The sequence below is a fragment of the Phyllostomus discolor genome, chromosome 6 (assembly GCF_004126475.2).
Source record: "Phyllostomus discolor isolate MPI-MPIP mPhyDis1 chromosome 6, mPhyDis1.pri.v3, whole genome shotgun sequence".
NCBI lineage: Eukaryota > Metazoa > Chordata > Mammalia > Chiroptera > Phyllostomidae > Phyllostomus > Phyllostomus discolor.
Genome location: NC_040908.2, coordinates 118,010,863 through 118,028,189, shown reverse-complemented (window position 1 = coordinate 118,028,189; position 17,327 = coordinate 118,010,863). Strand labels below are relative to the sequence as shown.

Here is a 17,327-nt window from a genome sequence, read left to right as displayed (position 1 = left end):
CAGAGGTGCAGGGCATGCAGTGGCCTGCCCTGGCCACACATAATTGAGCAGTGTGTGCGGGACTGTGCAGACCCCTCGGCCCCTCCCTCCTCACAGGGGTGGGGGGAGGTCTTTGCAGCACATCCATGGTAGTTCTGAGATGGGCGTGAGTGGTCAGCAGAGTGTGAGGCAGTCCAGTGTGTGTGGAGAGACCCTGGCCTAAAACTCAGGGGCCTGGGCGGGACTCGCCTCCATGTCCTCAGCCCTCAAAAGAGGTCTTGATACTTCCCTTCAGTAACTGGTGAGAAATAAACATTCGGTGGGAGAGCTCGTAGTGAACTGGAAGTGTGGAGCACATGAGCGCAAGGGTGGGGTGGGTTCCCAGCAGTGCCTCCCTTCTGGGGCTTGTACGACCGTCCCTGGCTGTGTCGACGTGGGCCAGGGCTGGGCTATGGCTGTGCCTCTGAGCGGGCACGTGCCAGGCACAAAGGATGCAGTGGTGACGAGGTAGTCCTCCTCCTTCTTGATGCTTCAGTCAGGAAGGAAGGTGGATATTGAACAGGCCATGTTCAAGCAGGACCAGTGTAAGGAGGGCTGTGGGAGAGCAGGAAAGCTTCCTGGAGGAAGGGGTATCTAGGCTGAGACTAAAAAGTGAGTAGGAATTAGACAGCAAAAGGGAAGTGGGCTGGGCCACCACAGGCCTCCCTCCGACCAGGTGTGGCTTTGGCCGGGCCACACCTGGCTCAGGCTGGGCTGTGTCTGACCTGGGAAGGCCAGCCCTCTTTGGCTGGGCTGTGCCTGACTAGGCTGGCCTTGGTCTCCTTCAGGGAGTGCCGTGTCTTGCTCTCGCTGGGCTGCTCTGACCTGGGCTGTGCTTCGCCTCACTCGGGCTGGGCAGGACTGACCCCGTCTGGGCCCTGTTCTTCGTGTTGGTCCTGCAGGGGCGCCAAACTGACAGCCCCCAGCTTCACGCTGGCCACCATCAAGGGGGATGAGTACACCTTCACCTCCAGCAACGCCGAGGACATCCGTGACCTAGTGGTCACCTTTCTGGAGGGGCTCCGGAAGAGGTCTAAGTATGTGGTGGCCCTGCAGGACAACCCTAACCCTGGTGAGTGGCTCCTGGCTGGGGCCGCCAGACGCCGGCCAGGGTGTCAGGCAGATCGCACTCCGTGGGCTGGCCTGGCGGTCAGCGCTGCTAGTCCTTCCCAGACGCCCTTAGATGCAGCTGCACCAAACAGCCAAATGCTGTGCCTTCCACCTGCGCTCGGTGGAGGATCTTCCCCTGCCTTCCTCCCTTCCTCTGGTCTTTAGTGCCTGTCCCCTGTCACTTCTCCAGGTGAGATCAGGGTCCTCCTCAGCGTTCTCCAAATACCCGCTGCCTGCAAATGACAGCAGCAGAAACAACCACCCCGACTCAGCGTCCCCTGAGCCTCCCAGGCCCTGGGCAGAGCGGGGGGGAAAGACAGAGAGGAAATGAACCCTGGGGGGGACAGGGGGTAGAAACAGACAGTGACAGTCCCATGACAGGAGGGTGACCTGGGAAGGCCGAAAGAGAGGCCCCAGCAGCCTGGGGTTCAGGAGGGCGATGTGTGTGTGTGTCTGAGGCGGGCGGATCACAGACCGGGCTGGGGGAAGCGGCGTGTCTGGGAGCTGCAGAGCTTGGTTTGGCAGGAGTGGGTTGCCGCCGGGGGCGGGGGGCAGGGCAAGATACGAGGTGGAAGGCCAGGTCAAGAAGGCCAGCCCACAACAGGCCTCACGAGCATGTCGGGGGGTGTGGGCTTTCTCCTAGGCTGATGGGGAGCCGAAGAAGGCTTACGAGCAGGCTCGTGGCCCACCCTGCTGGCCACGCCTGTGTGGAGGGCGGTTGTGAGGCGGAGGCAGGGGACCAGGGGGCAGTCAGCAGTGGGGCGGGGCCACAGTTCTGCAGTGGCGTGAGGAGCGGCTTACCGGTGTTCCAACCCAGGCTCTCTCTCTCTGCCCATGCTCCACCCCTCTCACCATGCCTTCCAGCCGGCGAGGAGTCGGGCTTCCTCAGCTTTGCTAAGGGAGACCTCATCATCCTGGACCATGACACAGGCGAGCAGGTCATGAACTCAGGCTGGGCCAACGGCATCAACGAGCGGACCAAGCAGCGCGGGGACTTCCCGACCGACTGCGTGTACGTCATGCCCACGGTCACCCTGCCTCCGCGGGAGATCGTGGTATGTGGACGGGGGCTCTCCTGAACCCCTCATTGTCTGTCTTCTCTCCGTGTCCGAGTGAGGGGTCTCAGTAAATGCGTGGCCTGCAGCTTCTGTGAAGACGGTCTGGGGGCCCTAGGGGGCCACAGCTTCAAGCTGGGGCAGCTTTCAAACGTGGAGAGGGGCCTAGCAAGCACAGCTGGTGAGGACGTGCCCAGGGGCAGGGGATGGAAGGGCAGTGTCACGGGGACACCCCTCGCTGTGTCTGAGAGGGCAGAGCTGGACGGGGTCCTGCTTCTTTGGGCCCCTGAGTGCAGCTCTGGGGACTCAGAGCTCGGCTCTTCCAAGCAGCTCCCCATTCTCTGGGCGGTCCTCACAGTCCCCTCCGGCCCCGTCCAGCCTTTCTGACTGACCCGGCCCAGTTCAGACTCAGGGCGCTGAGGGGCAGGTCCTGAGCCCAGCTCAATGGAGGCAGCAGGAGCTTCGGGGGCCGCAAGGAGCCGCAAGGAGCCGAGGGGCTCCCGGGGTCAGAATGGGGTGGGGGTAACCCCACGGCGGCAGCCTCCCCGCCCGGTCTGGAAGGCTTTGGGCTTTGCCGTGTTGGTCCCGGGAGCCCCAGGCGGAGAGCTGACCCCAGCCCCCCCGTCTCTCGGTCTCCAGGCCCTGGTCACCATGACGCCTGACCAGAGGCAGGACGTCCTCCGGCTCCTGGAGCTGCGGACGCCGGAGCCCGAGGTGCGCACCAAGCCCTACACGCTGGAGGAGTTTTCCTACGACTACTTCAGGTGAGAGGGAAAGGGGAGGGGGCCCCGGGTGGCAAGTTGGGGGCTTCTGCGACTCTCTCTGGGGGCGGCACAAAGCCACCCCACTTCTGAGGAGGGCTTGGGTCAGGGGGAGCCAGAGGACAGTTTCTGTCTGCCGAGATGGCCCTTCTAGTGTTGGGTCATCTTACCCTCCCTCCATTGAAGAGGTCGTGACCGCGCCCACACCAGGCGGGGTCTGGGCACTCATGACTCACAGTCCTGGTGGAGAGATGGGCCCAGACTGGGCAGCTGCGGTTCTGTGCACCCAGCATTGTGACCGGGCTGCTGGGGACAGGGGAGAGGCTTCCTGGAGGAGGCGGCCTCTGAGCTGAGCTGTGTAGGGGGTGACTCCTTGGCACATGCCAAGGCTGGAGCAGAGAAGAGCAGAGAGCAGCGGGGTGGGGAGGCCAGTGAGTGTGGCAGGGTTGTCTCTCGCTAAGTGCTGGCCCCACGAGACTCCTGACTTTCCGGCAGAGAAGGAAAGGCCTGGGAGGCTGGCACTTAACCCCGGGCCACAGGGCAGCAGGGAAGATTGGGGCCTGCTCCCTACCTTGGCCTCCAGAGACAGGTGGTGGGGGCGGGTCCTGACTTGGGCATCGGCCAGAGCTGACCATCCCTGTGCCGTGTCAGGCCCCCGCCCAAGCACACGTTGAGCCGAGTGATGGTGTCCAAGGCCCGGGGCAAGGACCGGCTGTGGAGCCACACGCGGGAGCCGCTCAAGCAGGCGCTACTCAAGAAGATCCTGGGCAGTGAGGAGCTCTCGCAGGAGGCCTGCATGGCCTTCATCGATATCCGCACCTGGGAGCCGGAGGGGGTGGGCGACAGGAGGAGGGCACCTCGGGGCAGGGTGGGGCCGGCCCCTTCCTCTGGGGTTTTTATGTAGACACCCACTTCCTTCTGAGGGCCCAGCAGGGTCCTGGGCAGATGTGGAGGGATGCTGATGGAGCAGCTCCACGCGTGTGCCGGGCACCTCACAGTGTGCAAGTGCCACCTCAACCCGTGTCCCTTCTGACCCCGTTACTTGGTTGACAGCACTGTGCCAGGTGCTGGGCCAGGCCTGGGGACACAGTGGTGACCAGACCCAGTCCCTGGCCTCAGGGGAGACACGCTGACTGGGATCAGTGCTATGATGGGTTGTAGCACGGTGACCTGATCCAGCCTTAGAGGAAGGCAGGGTGGGCTTCCTAGAGGAAGTGGCATCTAGGCTGAGACTATAGGGGAGTTGGGTGGGGAGTGTCTCAGACAGAGGGACACTGTCTGAGATGCACAAAGATCCTGAGGCAAAACAGATGAGGGCTGTTTTAAGGACACAGAAGAATTCAGCACAGCGGGAGGACAGGCTTGTGAAGGCACCCTAACGATGGGCGTGACGCACGAAGGCTTCCCCAGCCCCATTGAGAAGCTTGGACCGTGTCCCAGTGCCGCGAGGAGGCCCTGGGCAGGGGTGGCACAGTCTGGTTAGTGGTTTGGACAGTGCATCCTGGTTGCTGTGAGCACTTTAGATATGGGGTTGGGGGCCGGAGGAGGCGGCTGGAGAAGTTGAGAGAGGGTGGGCAGTGGGCAAGGACAGCAGGATGGGAAAATATTGTCCATTTCCTAAGTGAGTGGCCTGAGGGCCAGGGACACACAACCAGGAGGCAGACCCTGCGGGAGAGCGTGGCCTCCGGCGTCCTGGCCAGGGCCTCCCCAGCCCCCACCCCCATCGGCCGCAGCCCTTCCTTGACGGCTCCCCAGCCATGCTCAAGTACATGGGCGACTACCCATCCAAGAGGATGCGCTCCGTCAACGAGCTCACCGACCAAATCTTTGAGGGCGCGCTGAAGGCCGAGCCCCTCAAGGATGAGGTGTACGTGCAGGTCCTGAAGCAGCTGACCGACAACCACATCAGGTGAGCCTGGGGTGATGGGCAGGTGAGGGGCAGGCCGCCAGCCCCAGTGCCCACACTGAGGGAATCTCAAGGTCCAGCGCCCACTGGGGGGGAGCTCCCTCCCTCCCGAGGCAGTGGCTGGGCCTGCTTGGGAGCAGTCCTTCCTCACGCAGAGCAGGGAGACCCCCTCGTGTCCTAGCTCCACTGCAAGGAGGGTCAAGAACCAAGAGGTGTCGGCTGTGCCCTCCAAGTCCGCCCTCCACGTTCAGCAGGCACAGCTTCCCCTGACTTCCCGCCACTCCTGACGGAGCCTCCCCCGGACCCCCTGCCAGCCCAGATTCTGCTGACGCCTGCAGGTCTGCTCATGGGCCAATGTCGCTTCCTAGCTTAGGCTGAGCTAGCTGTCAGCTGGAGGTTCTGGCTGGAAACTCTCATGGGCTAAAGGTGCTGGATCCCAGAGGGTTTCACCGTCCCACCATCTTCTCCCTGCTGGGCCTTCCGACTGTGGCGGGGGGGACCCCAGGCTCAGCTGCTGTCAGAGCCTGAAAGCAGCCCAGCCGGCTCCCCTGAGGCCCACACCCCCAGCCCCTGCCCAGCTCTCACTTCCTACAGCTCTCACTCAAGACCGCACATCAGATCTTCCCACCTTCATCGGACCTGTGTGCGTGCCGCGCCCACAGCCAGGAAATCCTCCCACCTCCCCTGCATGTCGGAATTTGTGTCTTCTTTCAAAGCCTAGATCAAATGCCACCTCCTCCTAAGAGCCCTCCAAACTTTCCTCCTGTCAGGCCTGAAGGAGCCCAGGAGCTGGTCTGACTCAGTGCTACTCAAACAGTAATTTAGTTAAAGAGCCTCTGCCAGAATAGAAATTGCACACCGCTTCCTTCATAGGAAAGTCTTTTTTTTTTTTTAAAGATTTAATTTACTCATTTCCAGAGAGGGAAGGGAGGGAGACAGAGAGAGAGAGAGAGAGAGAGAGAGAGAGAGAGAGAGAGAGAGAGAGAAACATCAATGTGCGGTTGCTGGGTGTTATGGCCTGCAACCCAGGCATGTGCCCTGGTTGGGAATCGAACCTGGGACACTTTGGTTCCCAGCCTGCACCCAATCCACTGAGCCACGCCAGCCAGGGCAGGAGTCTTGCTAAGGAAAAACACTTAGCTGAACCACGTAGAGTGCTCGGTGACACAGCTGATGTTCACTCTGGCATGAGCACCCCAGCTCCACGTGGCTGGTGACTGCGTGGCCCCTCTCGGGTTGTCTGGCAATGCTGTGTAGCACTGGTCGGCTGTCAGGGAGGTGCGTCTGTCGGTGCTCAGACAGGGGTAGGGGTCAGGCCAGTGTGCGCTGCTGTTGAGGGGCGTGCACCCCAGGTGGTGCTCAGACCCCAGGGTTGGCCCGCGGCACCCCCGCCGGACGCCCGCCTCTCCCTGCAGGTACAGCGAGGAGCGGGGCTGGGAGCTGCTCTGGCTGTGCACGGGCCTCTTCCCGCCCAGCAACATCCTCCTGCCCCACGTGCAGCGCTTCCTGCAGTCCCGCAAGCACTGCCCTCTGGCCATCGACTGCCTGCAGCGGCTGCAGAAGGCCCTGAGGTACAGCGCCTGCAGGGCAGGGGCAGCGGACACAGGGTGGGGGGGGGGCAGCCCCGAGACAGCTCCAGCCACCCTGGCATGTGGGACGAGTCCCTGGGGCAGAAGGACGTGACTGCATGGCGGTCAGACCCGTCCGGGGGTCCACCCGCTGCCAGCTCGACGAAGGTTGCAGCGCCCAGTGCCCGTTCTGAACACGGTCTGAGCGTCTGGCTGCTCCAATGGGCCTGGTCGTACGTTCACGTCTCCCAGGGACTGCGGGAAGCTCCCTCCGTAGCCCTGAGTGGCGGGTGCTGTCCCCATCCCAGTGTGCAGATGGCCCCTGGGGGCTCTGAGAGGGTCAGTGACTGTCCCCTGGTAGGAAGTGACGGACAGGGAGTAGAAGCGGGGTACCGTGTCTCCAAATTTCCCTCCGCTCCTCACCTCGTGAACCTGCTGCCCCCTGGTTTTAGGAATGGGTCCCGGAAGTACCCCCCACACCTGGTGGAGGTGGAGGCCATCCAGCACAAAACCACCCAGATATTCCACAAGGTCTACTTTCCCGACGACACTGACGAGGTGAGGACCCCTGGCCTCTCGATCACAGGCCCCCGAAGCCCCAGCCCCTCAGGGACACGGGGAGCAGCCCTGATGCCTCTTCCTCCTGCTCCTCCGAGGAGTTGGGGCTCCGTGGGGAGGCCACAGACCTGCTGAGTCAGGAGCCCCTGGGTTCCTGGTCCAACCTTGCAGCCCCTTGGGCGGGTTCTCCCCAACCCTGAGCAGCTCTGCCCGTGCACCAACTTCCTCCTCCCTCCAAGCCGAGCAGAGCCCCACGCTGGCACCGCCTGCCCTGCCGGCTCTGTCTCTGGGTGCAGCCCGCCTGCCCCCAGCCCCAGCCCTCCCCTTTCGTCCTGAGCTGCTTTCCTCAGACCCCGTCCATCCTCCCCTCCCCTGACCTGGTCAGGGTGGGACGTTCCTGCCACCCCTGTCCCCTCGTCCAAAGGTCCTGTTGTCCTGCTGTCCCGCCCACTCGGTCAGGCTGCCTCCTAGTCACACTCCTCACCCCGTCTCAGCACCTGTCTCGCTCAGGTGAATGAGTCCAACACCCAAACCGTTGGTTTGAAAGCAGTTTTAAAACAAGCCCAGAGACTAGAGACTTAGAAATGACAGAAAAACGGGCTGAAACCCTTTCCTGTCCCCTCAGTGGAAGGTTCCATGGAGGCCCCCCTACACACCCCGACCCCGCAGTCACACCCCTCCCTCCACATAAACTTCCCCAGACCCCCAGGCCCTCCTAGCCCAGGCTGGGCTGCTCCCCCTCCCCTTTATTCTCCTCCCCTTTCTGGAAGTTGCTTTCTTCTCCTCCGGTCTCTTTCCTTCAGTCACCTTGAGTGCCGTCTGTCTGTGCTCCCTCGGCCTCTGCAGCACTGGTGCTTGCACAGCCAGACCCAGCACCCTGGCAGCCGAGGCCGAGTGCACTTGCAGGGCTGGGGAAGACCTGATCTGGGAAGGCCCAGACAGAAGTTGCCTTTGCATTTCTTAAGAGTTGTGCCTGGCTCTGGACCCACGGGGAGCCGCCTCCGAGGGGGTATCTTGCATAGGAGGGGGTTGGTCTAGCTGGAAGCAAGGCCAGAGCTGTGTGAGGGGCCCTGCCAGAGCCACTGAGCCCCGCCCCCGCCCCGTCCTACCCCCTAGGCCTTCGAGGTGGAGTCTAGCACTAAGGCCAAGGACTTCTGCCAGAACATCGCCGCCAGGCTGCTCCTCAAGTCCTCTGAGGGATTCAGCCTCTTTGTCAAAATTGCAGACAAGGTGGGTGGTTGTCTGCTGTTGGTCTGTTTGCTGGGAAGTTTGCTGGAGCCATAGCAGCTCCTGGGGCGGGGGGGTGGCCCCCCCCCCCCCCCCCCCCCCGCAGGCGGCAGGGGCGGGGAGAGAGGTGCAGGAGAGAGGAGGGAGAGGAAGTCCCCCTGTGTGTCACTCTCTTACTGTGGCAGCTGCCCTGAAATCGCACCCCTGAGGCACCGCACAAGGACATGGCCTCACTCCAGGCCCCTCAGCCGGCCCCCACACACGGACCTCCCAGATGTGACCTGACTGCCCCTCGGGGGCCATGCTGAGGCCACTTAACCCTTGAAAGGGGAGTGATCATTCTCACCTAGTAGATCCCCAAACCTGAGCTCTGAAAGGTTAAATAACTTATTCAAGGTCGCACAAAAGGGACTGAGGTCTGGGTGGGTCAGACTCAGAACTGCAGGCCCCTGCCGCCATCTCTCCCTGCCTGGTCCCACCGCTCTGTGCCCGGAGCCAAAGGCCCGGGGTGGAGCCCCTGCCTGCGGGAAGGCCGGTCAGGGGCTCCCTCCTGTTTGCTCCCGGCTCCCTGGGCACTGGTGCCACCTCCTCACTTTGTGACAGTCCCTGGGCCAGACGTGGGGGACGCAGAGGAGACCTCAGTGAGGTCCTGGGCCCAGGGTGGCTCGGAGCTGCAGGAGGAGCAGGATGTGGATGCCAGCAACTGTCCAAGGCAGAGACTGGGCCTTGTTCTCGGCCTTTGCCCCGGGGGACCTTGGGCAGTGCTCAGCAGGTCTCTGCGGAGTGACAGAATGCAGTGACTGTCACTCTGGGCAGGCTGCATGCTGAGACACTCCACGCGCACTGTCGGAGCAGGGTGCGGCTGGCCCATGGGCACCCCTTCTGACTGCCAGTGGGTCTTTCTGGAGAAGGGGCTGTTAGGAAGTCCTGGGGTGGGGAGGTCAGAAAACTCAGTACTGCTCGAACTAAAACGTGGGGACTGGAATGGCCACTTCCTTAGGTCATCAGCGTGCCTGAGAATGACTTCTTCTTCGACTTCGTGCGGCACCTGACAGACTGGATAAAGAAAGCGCGGCCCGTCAAGGACGGTAACGTGAGGCTGGGTCCTGGGATCCTCTGAGGCCTGGAGCAGGTGCCGCACCATGACGCCCACCTGGGTGGGACCCGAGCTGGGGCCTCCTCTGGGGCTGGTGCCGGTGCCGGGTGTGGGCATGCCTTTGTCCAGGGACCCTCTGGGTGACAGTCCGGCTGCCCTCTGCCACAGGGATTGTGCCCTCGCTCACCTACCAGGTGTTCTTCATGAAGAAGCTGTGGACCACCACAGTGCCAGGGAAGGACCCCATGGCGGACTCCATCTTCCACTACTACCAGGTGAGCTGCCCATCCCCTCTGCTCTTGCTCCCTCCCTGTGCTGCAGCCTTGTGCGAGTGCAGAGGTCTGCTGGCCTTGCCGGGGGAGCCGGTAACAGCCGAGCCTTGAAGAGACTCGTGTGGGGCCCCCATCCTCCAGTGGGGTGGCGTCTAGCCCCGACCTCAGATCCTTCTCCTCCCCAAGCCTCCATCCCTCAGGGGCTCCACAGTGTCTTCTGGGCCCCCGAGCCCCGTCTGTGCAGGCCCTTCCCTTGGTGAGGGGCCGGCCACTGAGTCCGAGGTTCTGCCGCTCCTCGGGGATGTGTCCGAGGCCTCAGTCCGTGCGTCCCAGCGCTGGCAGGCGTCCGCGGGGGCAGGAGGCGGGCGGAAGTGTCACCTGTGGAGCCTCTGTTGTGTGTCTGGGGGTTTCACTCATTCTGTCCTCCCAACAAGCCCCCAAGAGGTAGGCATGTCGTTCCCATTTCACAGAGGGAGGAACTGAGACAGAGAGAGTTCAGGTGGTACAACTGGGGTCACAGGGCTGATGGAACTGGGTTTGGTTCCAGGTCTTCCTTACTGCCCGCGGAGTGATCTTTTCCGGGGGACCCGGTGTCCTATTCTGTGGAAGAGACAAACCGGGATGCTGGGCAGGGTGGAGGCGGCGGGATCGTGGCTGCCATGGCGAGGTGGCGAGGACCTTGGCCTGGAGTCGGAGGGCCGCCCTCACGCAACTCCGGGCTCTGCCTCTCCCCACACCGCCCACCCTCTCGCCACGACCCGTTTAGTGAGCGGCACCATCCGCCACCAGTTTCCATGAGGCAGCCTTAACATCTCCCTCTCCCCCGCCTCCCGAGCATCCCAAGCCGTTCACTTGACGCCTGTACCCCTGAATATCTCTGAGCCCCCGCTCACCGCCCCTGCCCTGCCAGCGTGGGTCAGTCCGCATCCCCTTTCCTCTGGATGGCGCCTGTGGCCGCCTTTCCTCTGACCTCCCCATCGTCTCTGTCCCCACGGTGGGGTCATCGTGCTTCCTGGACCCTTTGGGGGCCCCGGTGCCCTGAGGGTGGAACCGCAGACCCTGCCGGTGGCCCTGCACGGGCCCTGCCTGCGCCGCTGCTTGTCTGGCCCTGGGGCGGCGCCCTGCTCGCTGTAGCCACGCTGTTCCAGCTCTCCGGTTTGCACCGGCTCCCACAGGCACGCGCGCTCTTCTGGGGTGCTCCTCTCTCGGTTCTTCCCTTCCTCACCTACGGAGCTTTCAGGTGTGAATTCAGTCATCTTATCTCTTCTTTAAAAATTACAGTTTACATTTAATATCATCTTGTATTCATTTCAGGCCCACAGCCTGGCGGCTAGGCAGTCACCCCCTCCCCCCCCCCCATATTTCCAGTGCCCGCTTGGCACCGTGCGTGGTCACTGGCACATCGCTGACTCTGTTCCCTGCGCTGAACTCTGCACCCCGCGCCTGTTCTGCGACTGCCAGTCTGTGCTTCTCAGCTCCTTCCGCTCCTCCCAGTCCCCGGCCTTCCCCTCCCCCCGGTGACCACCAGTCTGTTTGCTGTCTGAGTCTGGTTGTTTTGTTTGTTTATGTTGTTCTTTAGGCTCACACATAAGGCGAGATCATATGGTATTTGTCTTTCTTTGACCATTTAACTCTGCATAACGCCCTCTAGGCCCCTCCATGCTGTCGCAAATAGAAAGATTTTGTTCTTTTTTATAGCCAAGTAGTATTCCATGGTATATACATCTATCACTGCTTTTTCTATCCACTAGTTTATTGACGGGCACTTGGGCTGCTTCCACTGCTTGGCTGTTACTGAAAATAGCGCTGCAGTGAACATAGGGGTGCTTATGCGCTTTCGGATTAGTGTTTTGGGTCTCTTTGGATATATTCCCAGAAGTGAAATCGCTGGGCCATAAGGCAGCTCTGTTTTTTATTTTTTTGTAGAAGTTCTAGACTGTTTTCCATCAATCATCTTCCCTTAAGAGAAGTCTTCCCTGTCTCCAAGGCTGTATCAGATCACTTGCCTTATGTTCTTGCAGCTCCGCACAACTCAGAGACCGGAAGTGCGCCTTGGTTTGGTGTGATGGTCACTGTCTGTCCTTGCCTTGACTACAAGTCTCATGAGAGTGAGGAGGGTGCATGCTGTTGCTTAAACGGCTTGGCTCATTGTAGATGCTCAATGAGTATTTGTTGGCTTGGTAGATGGGTCAGTATGTGAGTGGGTGACTCTGTGGGTGGATGTAAATGAATTTATGGATTGCATATTGGTGAGTGGATGGGCGAATGGGTAAGCGGGTGGGAGGGTGGACATATGCAGAAATGGGTGGGAAACGGGCATGAGTGGGTGGACCCACATGGCTGGGTACATAGGTGGACAAGTGGGTGTGGATGGGCAGACAGGGCATGGCTGCACAGGGTGGACGAGTCTACAAGCAAGTAAATGAAGAAACGGGTGGGTGATAATTGACTCAGCTCTCAGCAGCACACCTGCAGGCCAGCCTCAGTTTCCCTGTAAGGCTCCAGGAGCCGGTGGGCAGTGCTGGCCCTTTAGAGGCCCCATCTTCGCTTTTGAGCCAGCAGACTAGCTCCTCATCCCCACTCCCCAGTTCTGGGTCTGGAAGTTGGAGGTGGGGGCTGGGCTGGTGCTGCTGACGAAACCAGCCGGTCTCAGAGTGGAAGGAGGCCGGCCTGAGAGGCTTTTCCCGAGGATGCACAGGCCCAGGAGGCCAGGGCTCCCCAGCCGGTCACTCCAAGTGTCTTCACCTTTGAGATGGGACCGCTCACCCCACTGCACTGTTATGGGGGAAATGACGTGATGTGCACGCACAGCTCTGATTTCCAGCTGCCGCGTGCTGGCGCTCTGCAGCCACGGTCGCCGTCTCCGTGCACGGTGCCACCTGCCCTCGAGGAGCAGAGTCAGGACCGCTTCCTCCAAGTCCCTCCCTCCCCGTGACCTGCTCTGTCTCTGGCAGGAGCTGCCCAAGTATCTCCGAGGCTACCACAAGTGCACGCGGGAGGAGGTGCTGCAGCTGGGGGCACTGATCTACAGGGTCAAGTTCGAGGAGGACAAGTCCTACTTCCCCAGTATCCCAAAGATGCTCCGGGAGCTGGTGCCCCAGGACCTCATCCGGCAGGTCTCCCCTGACGACTGGAAGCGGGTGAGCACGGGGAAGTAGTGGGGACAGGGTCCCCACAGCCGTTCTCTGGGCACCCCAGGGGTCAAAGGGGCAGGTGTTGGCCAGCAGACGAGGGAAGTGTCTCCTGTGGCCCCGTACGTGACAAGGCCACCGTCCCGTCCCCTCTCTACCTGCTTTAGTCTGCAGTCTCTCAGGCAAAGGGCCCTTTCAGCCGGCCACTGGCAGTGATTTGCCGTGTCCTGGTGACCGTGGTGTCCTGACCTGACTTAATGCTCTTTGGCCTGCTTGCGTGGGGGAGGGGAGGGAGGGCGAGAATCCATTAACTGGGCTAAGGGAGGTAGCGCTTCATGGCCACCAGGACCCCCACCCTATGCCTGGCCCTCCAAAGCCGGTGACAGCTGCTGACCGTGTGGGCGGGGCAGGAGGGGGGGGAGAGGCCTCTGACCCACGCCCTCCGCAGTCCATCGTCGCCTACTTCAACAAGCACGCGGGGAAGTCCAAGGAGGAGGCCAAGCTGGCCTTCCTGAAGCTCATCTTCAAGTGGCCCACCTTCGGTTCCGCCTTTTTTGAGGTGAAGGTATGCCGTGGGCCGATTCTTAGAGAGGAGGAAGGGGGCGAGGAGCGGGGACAAGAAGGCACAGAGATCCTCCCAGGGCCGTGGGCAAGGAGAGGAGGGAAGCACCTCAGCCAGGTCTCAGCTGGGTGACTTGGCAGAGCCCGGAGCCCTGGACTCTGTCCTGGGACACGCAGGGGCCAGCACTCAGCCCAGCAGGGGAGACAGGAGTGCACATAGGCTGGGGGCATGGAGAGTCGTCTATGGGGACCTATTGTCAAGGTGGCACAGCTAGGGAGGCCCACCCAGACATGAAGGTTGAAGGGGCTTCCTGGAGGAGGCAGCACCTGAGCTTTGCAGGGAGACTTCGGGGAGGATGCTCCTGGCAGCCAGCATGAACATGAGCATGGCCCAGAGCTGTGAGGGCTCAGGCTCGGGCACAAAGAGCAAGTGGTTCAGTGTGGCTCGGCACAGGGTGTGAGGAGAGCCAGCTGCGTTGAGAGGCGGGTGGGCAAGCGGGCAGGGGTTTCTCCTGCAGGTGGCAGTCAGCCCTGGAGGGCTCTGGGAAAGAGTGATGGGGCCAGAACCATGCTCTGCCTGCAGGGTGGGGGGTGGGTTCGAGGGGCACAACCAGGGCAGGGGAATGGTGGAGAGGCTGGCAGGAGAGGAGGAGGGGATGGTGTGGACGGGGACGGAGGATGGCCGGCTGCACGCCGAGGAGGGGAGGCTTTCACAGAAGTCCTGGCTATGTGAGGGACAGAGGGAACTAGACAGCTGGAGGCAGGGTAAGGTTCAAGGAGAGTTGTGTTTTTTTTGTTTTTTTTTTTTTTTAAGATTTTATTTATTTATTTTTAGGGAGGGAAGGGAGGGAGATAGAGAGAGAGAGAAACATCAATGTGCGGTTGCTGGAGGTTATGGCCTGCAACTCAGGCATGTACCCTGGCTGGGAATTGAACCTGGGACACTTTGGTTCCCAGCCCATGCTCAATCCACTGAGCTACGCCAGCCAGGGCTTCAAGGAGAGTTTTTAAAGGTGAGAGATGTTTGGGCTGAGAGCGGGGACAATAAAGATTCCTAGAGAAGCAGGAGAGAAGGGCAAAGCTGCTGCTGGGGAGAGTGGAGGAGGGGTTGTGTGGGGACCCACGAAGGGGTTTGGGGCCGCCCCGAGGGCCCAGCAGAGGTGGAAACCATGAGTCACTGCAGGGCTGCTGGCACCGCCACACCCCTTGCACAGGGGTGGGGGTGGGGGGGGGCGGTGGCAGGGCGGAAGGAGAGGTCAACTTAATCCTGGCTGGGGGTCTTCATTCCTGCTCCAAATGCACATAGTTCTTCCCGTGGTGGTCCCCCGTCTGATGGTTTTGGCTTTCTTTACTAGCAAACTACGGAGCCAAACTTCCCTGAGATCCTCCTAATTGCCATCAACAAGTACGGGGTTAGCCTCATCGATCCCAGAACCAAGGTGAGCAGTGACGGGGGCCGGGGTGGTAGGGCGGGCCGCTCCGCCGGATCCTCACCCCGGAGTCCCTGCCAGCTCCTAGCCTCCCTCCATCCGCCCTCTCAGCCACACATCTTGTGAGGCTGTCTGTCTGCTCTGCCCACGGCTCTTCTAGAGAAACTCACAAACACCTTGTCATGCGGCCGGTGAACTCTGTGTAGTGCTTGGTCCTTCAGCACCATCAGACACTGCCGTCCGTCCCCAGGGCTCTCTGCCTGTCCTGCTCAGGACGGCGGGCTGGGCTGGGGGCTGAGGCTCCTGTCTATGGGCCAGAGCAGCCCTCACCAAGGGTGCCAGTGACCACCGCCTTCCCCTGGGCTTCACCTGCCCACTTTCCTGGTGTTTCTCATCTCGCCCTTGACCGTTCCTCTCAGGCCCTTCCATGGGCTTCCTCTCTTGCCAGCCCACACATACTTTGTTCCCCGGGGTTCGGTGCTGTCTTATCCTTGTCTCTTTCCTCAAACTGTCCCTGGACCATCGCCTCTGGGACCACAGTTTCAGTTCCTTTAGGCCTCCAGTGTTTCTAGGTCCCGTCCCACATGCCCAGCAGTTTCCTGGACTTCCCTGGGTGTCCTGCCTGCTGGTCCCAGCTGGGGCACGGAGGGGGAAGGCACCTGCCTCCCACAGCAGCTCCATGGCCAAGCTGGCCTCTCCCTTCCTGCTCCTCTTCCGGGGGAGGCCCGTTGCGGGTGGTGTCTGTGGGCTGGAGCTGAGGGGAGTGAGGCCAGAGGATCCAGGCTGTGCAGCTTCAGACTTCCTGCCCCCCCACCCCCAGGACATCCTCACCACTCACCCGTTCACCAAGATCTCCAACTGGAGCAGTGGCAACACCTACTTCCACATCACCATCGGGAACCTGGTGCGCGGGAGCAAACTGCTCTGCGAGACGTCACTGGTGAGCGCTCCTCTCGGGGCCTAGCGGGTCCCCCTGCCTCGCCTGCAGTTTTGGCCATTCTCCCAGGCCCTGGAGCAAACACGAGGAGTGTGTGGCTGGGCCTGGGGTCCGGATCAAGGGTCAGGTTGGGGCCAAGGTCAGGTCAGATTGAGGCTCAGCTTTAGGTCTGGGGGCAGGGGCTTAACCTGGGGCTGAGGAACAGATCTGTCCTTCAGTAATTACCGTTTGAGTGCCTTCGGTGTCTCGGGAGCCTTCAGCCCCTGGGTTCTACAGTAAAACTATTCACAATGAGGCCTCCCGGACTGGGCTAGGCTTCCAAGGCACAGCTCACCTGGCAGAGCCTTTACAGTCATCCTTGGATGTGGGTGTCCAGGACTTGAGGGTCCCACAAGCTAGGGCCTGGGGTTCTAACAGCTCGGAACCTTAGATGCCTCGCTGGATGAGTCCCACCCACTGCTGTGCACCTAGGGAGACAGGGTCCACCCCGGACCAGGTTCTGCCTAGTGTCCGGGAGCTGTGCTCCGGGTCTGAGTGGGCTGGCCCTGTCCCACTCTGTGCCCTGTTTATCTTCTTGCCACCGTTTCCAGGGCTACAAGATGGATGACCTCCTGACGTCCTACATCAGCCAGATGCTCACGGCCATGAGCAAACAGCGGGGCTCCAGGACTGGCAGATGAGCACCGTGGAGGTGGCACTGGCTCTGTCTCTGCTCCCCAGGCAGTGGCCGGCTCAGGCCCATCAGCTTCCTCTGCAGCTGAGGGAAGGCCTTGGCCATCCGGGCGGGGAGGATGGGCCGGTGGGCCACCAGTGACAGCACCAGTGTGGACTCTGGCCCTTCTTTCAGATGGGTGGCCTTGCTGGGACGCAGAACACCCCTCCGGCCACCCCTGAGGCCCTGGGGCTGGATTTGGTCCTGGCTCGTGGTGGCCTTCCCAGCTGGAAGAGCCTGTGTTCCTTGCACGCTTTTCTCGTCTCAGACTGGCCTGGCCACGTGACTGCCTTGGGCTTTTCTCTGCACCACTGGGCCAGGGAACCAAGAGGACGACCTTGAGCTCCCTGCTGGGAGCAACCAGACCAAACCAAGACCACTGGGACATCCAAGGGCCTGTTTCAGCTCCCCGAAGTCCAGGATCCTCGGCCGGGGTGAAGGAGACAGACCACTTGCATGCACCGTGGTGTGAGTGCTGAGCCCCTGCTTTCCCGGTCACCTCAGGACATAAAGCACGTGTTCCACCCTCTGCCCTGGAGTGTCTTTGCTGGAGGAGTGGGGGGAGAGGGGAGAGAGTAGGTGGGGACAGGGCCCTGTGTGTGTGTGTGTCCTATATAACTCTCTCCTCGGCCTGTGTGTGCAGGGCCGAGCTGGTGTGGGTTTGGGACAGGGGTGCCTGAGCCCAAGGTGTGTGTGAAAGGGACTTACAGGGACAGGCTGAGACCGGGGCAGGTTGCAGAGAAGTGCAGGACAGCAGCCTGGGAGGTGAGGGGCCGAGTGTGGTGGGCTGGGGACCAGCTTCTGAGCCTTAACTGGGGCCAGTGGAGCCAGAGGGGCCCTTGCCTCCTGCCAGAAACAGCTCCTTGGTTCATCAAGAAACCCCCGAGAACCCTGAGAACAATACTGCCTTGGGCTAAATCTGTACATCCAGTGGGTGCCTATAAAATGTTACTGTGTGACCAGGATGGAACAACCGAGTTGGGCT

The 17,327-nt window shown here is 61.4% G+C and overlaps 1 protein-coding gene across 5 annotated transcripts in view; it reads left to right on the top strand.

Annotated features, from left to right (window-relative positions):
- The window catches only part of MYO7A (myosin VIIA), an 80,226-nt gene extending 63,353 nt beyond the window's left edge, over positions 1-16,873 (top strand). For 3 of the 5 annotated variants that reach the window (XM_036028772.1, XM_036028770.1, XM_036028769.1), the window contains exons 34-48: positions 807-1,090; positions 1,993-2,183; positions 2,823-2,947; positions 3,596-3,753; positions 4,700-4,853; positions 6,266-6,421; positions 6,871-6,976; positions 8,093-8,206; positions 9,204-9,291; positions 9,468-9,574; positions 12,526-12,711; positions 13,151-13,267; positions 14,619-14,702; positions 15,514-15,633; positions 16,221-16,873. In XM_036028772.1, coding sequence (XP_035884665.1) covers positions 807-1,090; positions 1,993-2,183; positions 2,823-2,947; positions 3,596-3,753; positions 4,700-4,853; positions 6,266-6,421; positions 6,871-6,976; positions 8,093-8,206; positions 9,204-9,291; positions 9,468-9,574; positions 12,526-12,711; positions 13,151-13,267; positions 14,619-14,702; positions 15,514-15,633; positions 16,221-16,310 — 2,080 coding nt within the window. In that variant the 3' untranslated portion in view covers positions 16,311-16,873. Of the gene's footprint in view, positions 1-806; positions 1,091-1,992; positions 2,184-2,822; positions 2,948-3,595; positions 3,754-4,699; positions 4,854-6,265; positions 6,422-6,870; positions 6,977-8,092; positions 8,207-9,203; positions 9,292-9,467; positions 9,575-12,525; positions 12,712-13,150; positions 13,268-14,618; positions 14,703-15,513; positions 15,634-16,220 lie in introns of those variants that run through there. The other 2 variants (XM_036028771.1, XM_036028773.1) reach the window with 2 other exon arrangements.
- Positions 16,874-17,327: the final 454 nt, after the last annotated feature.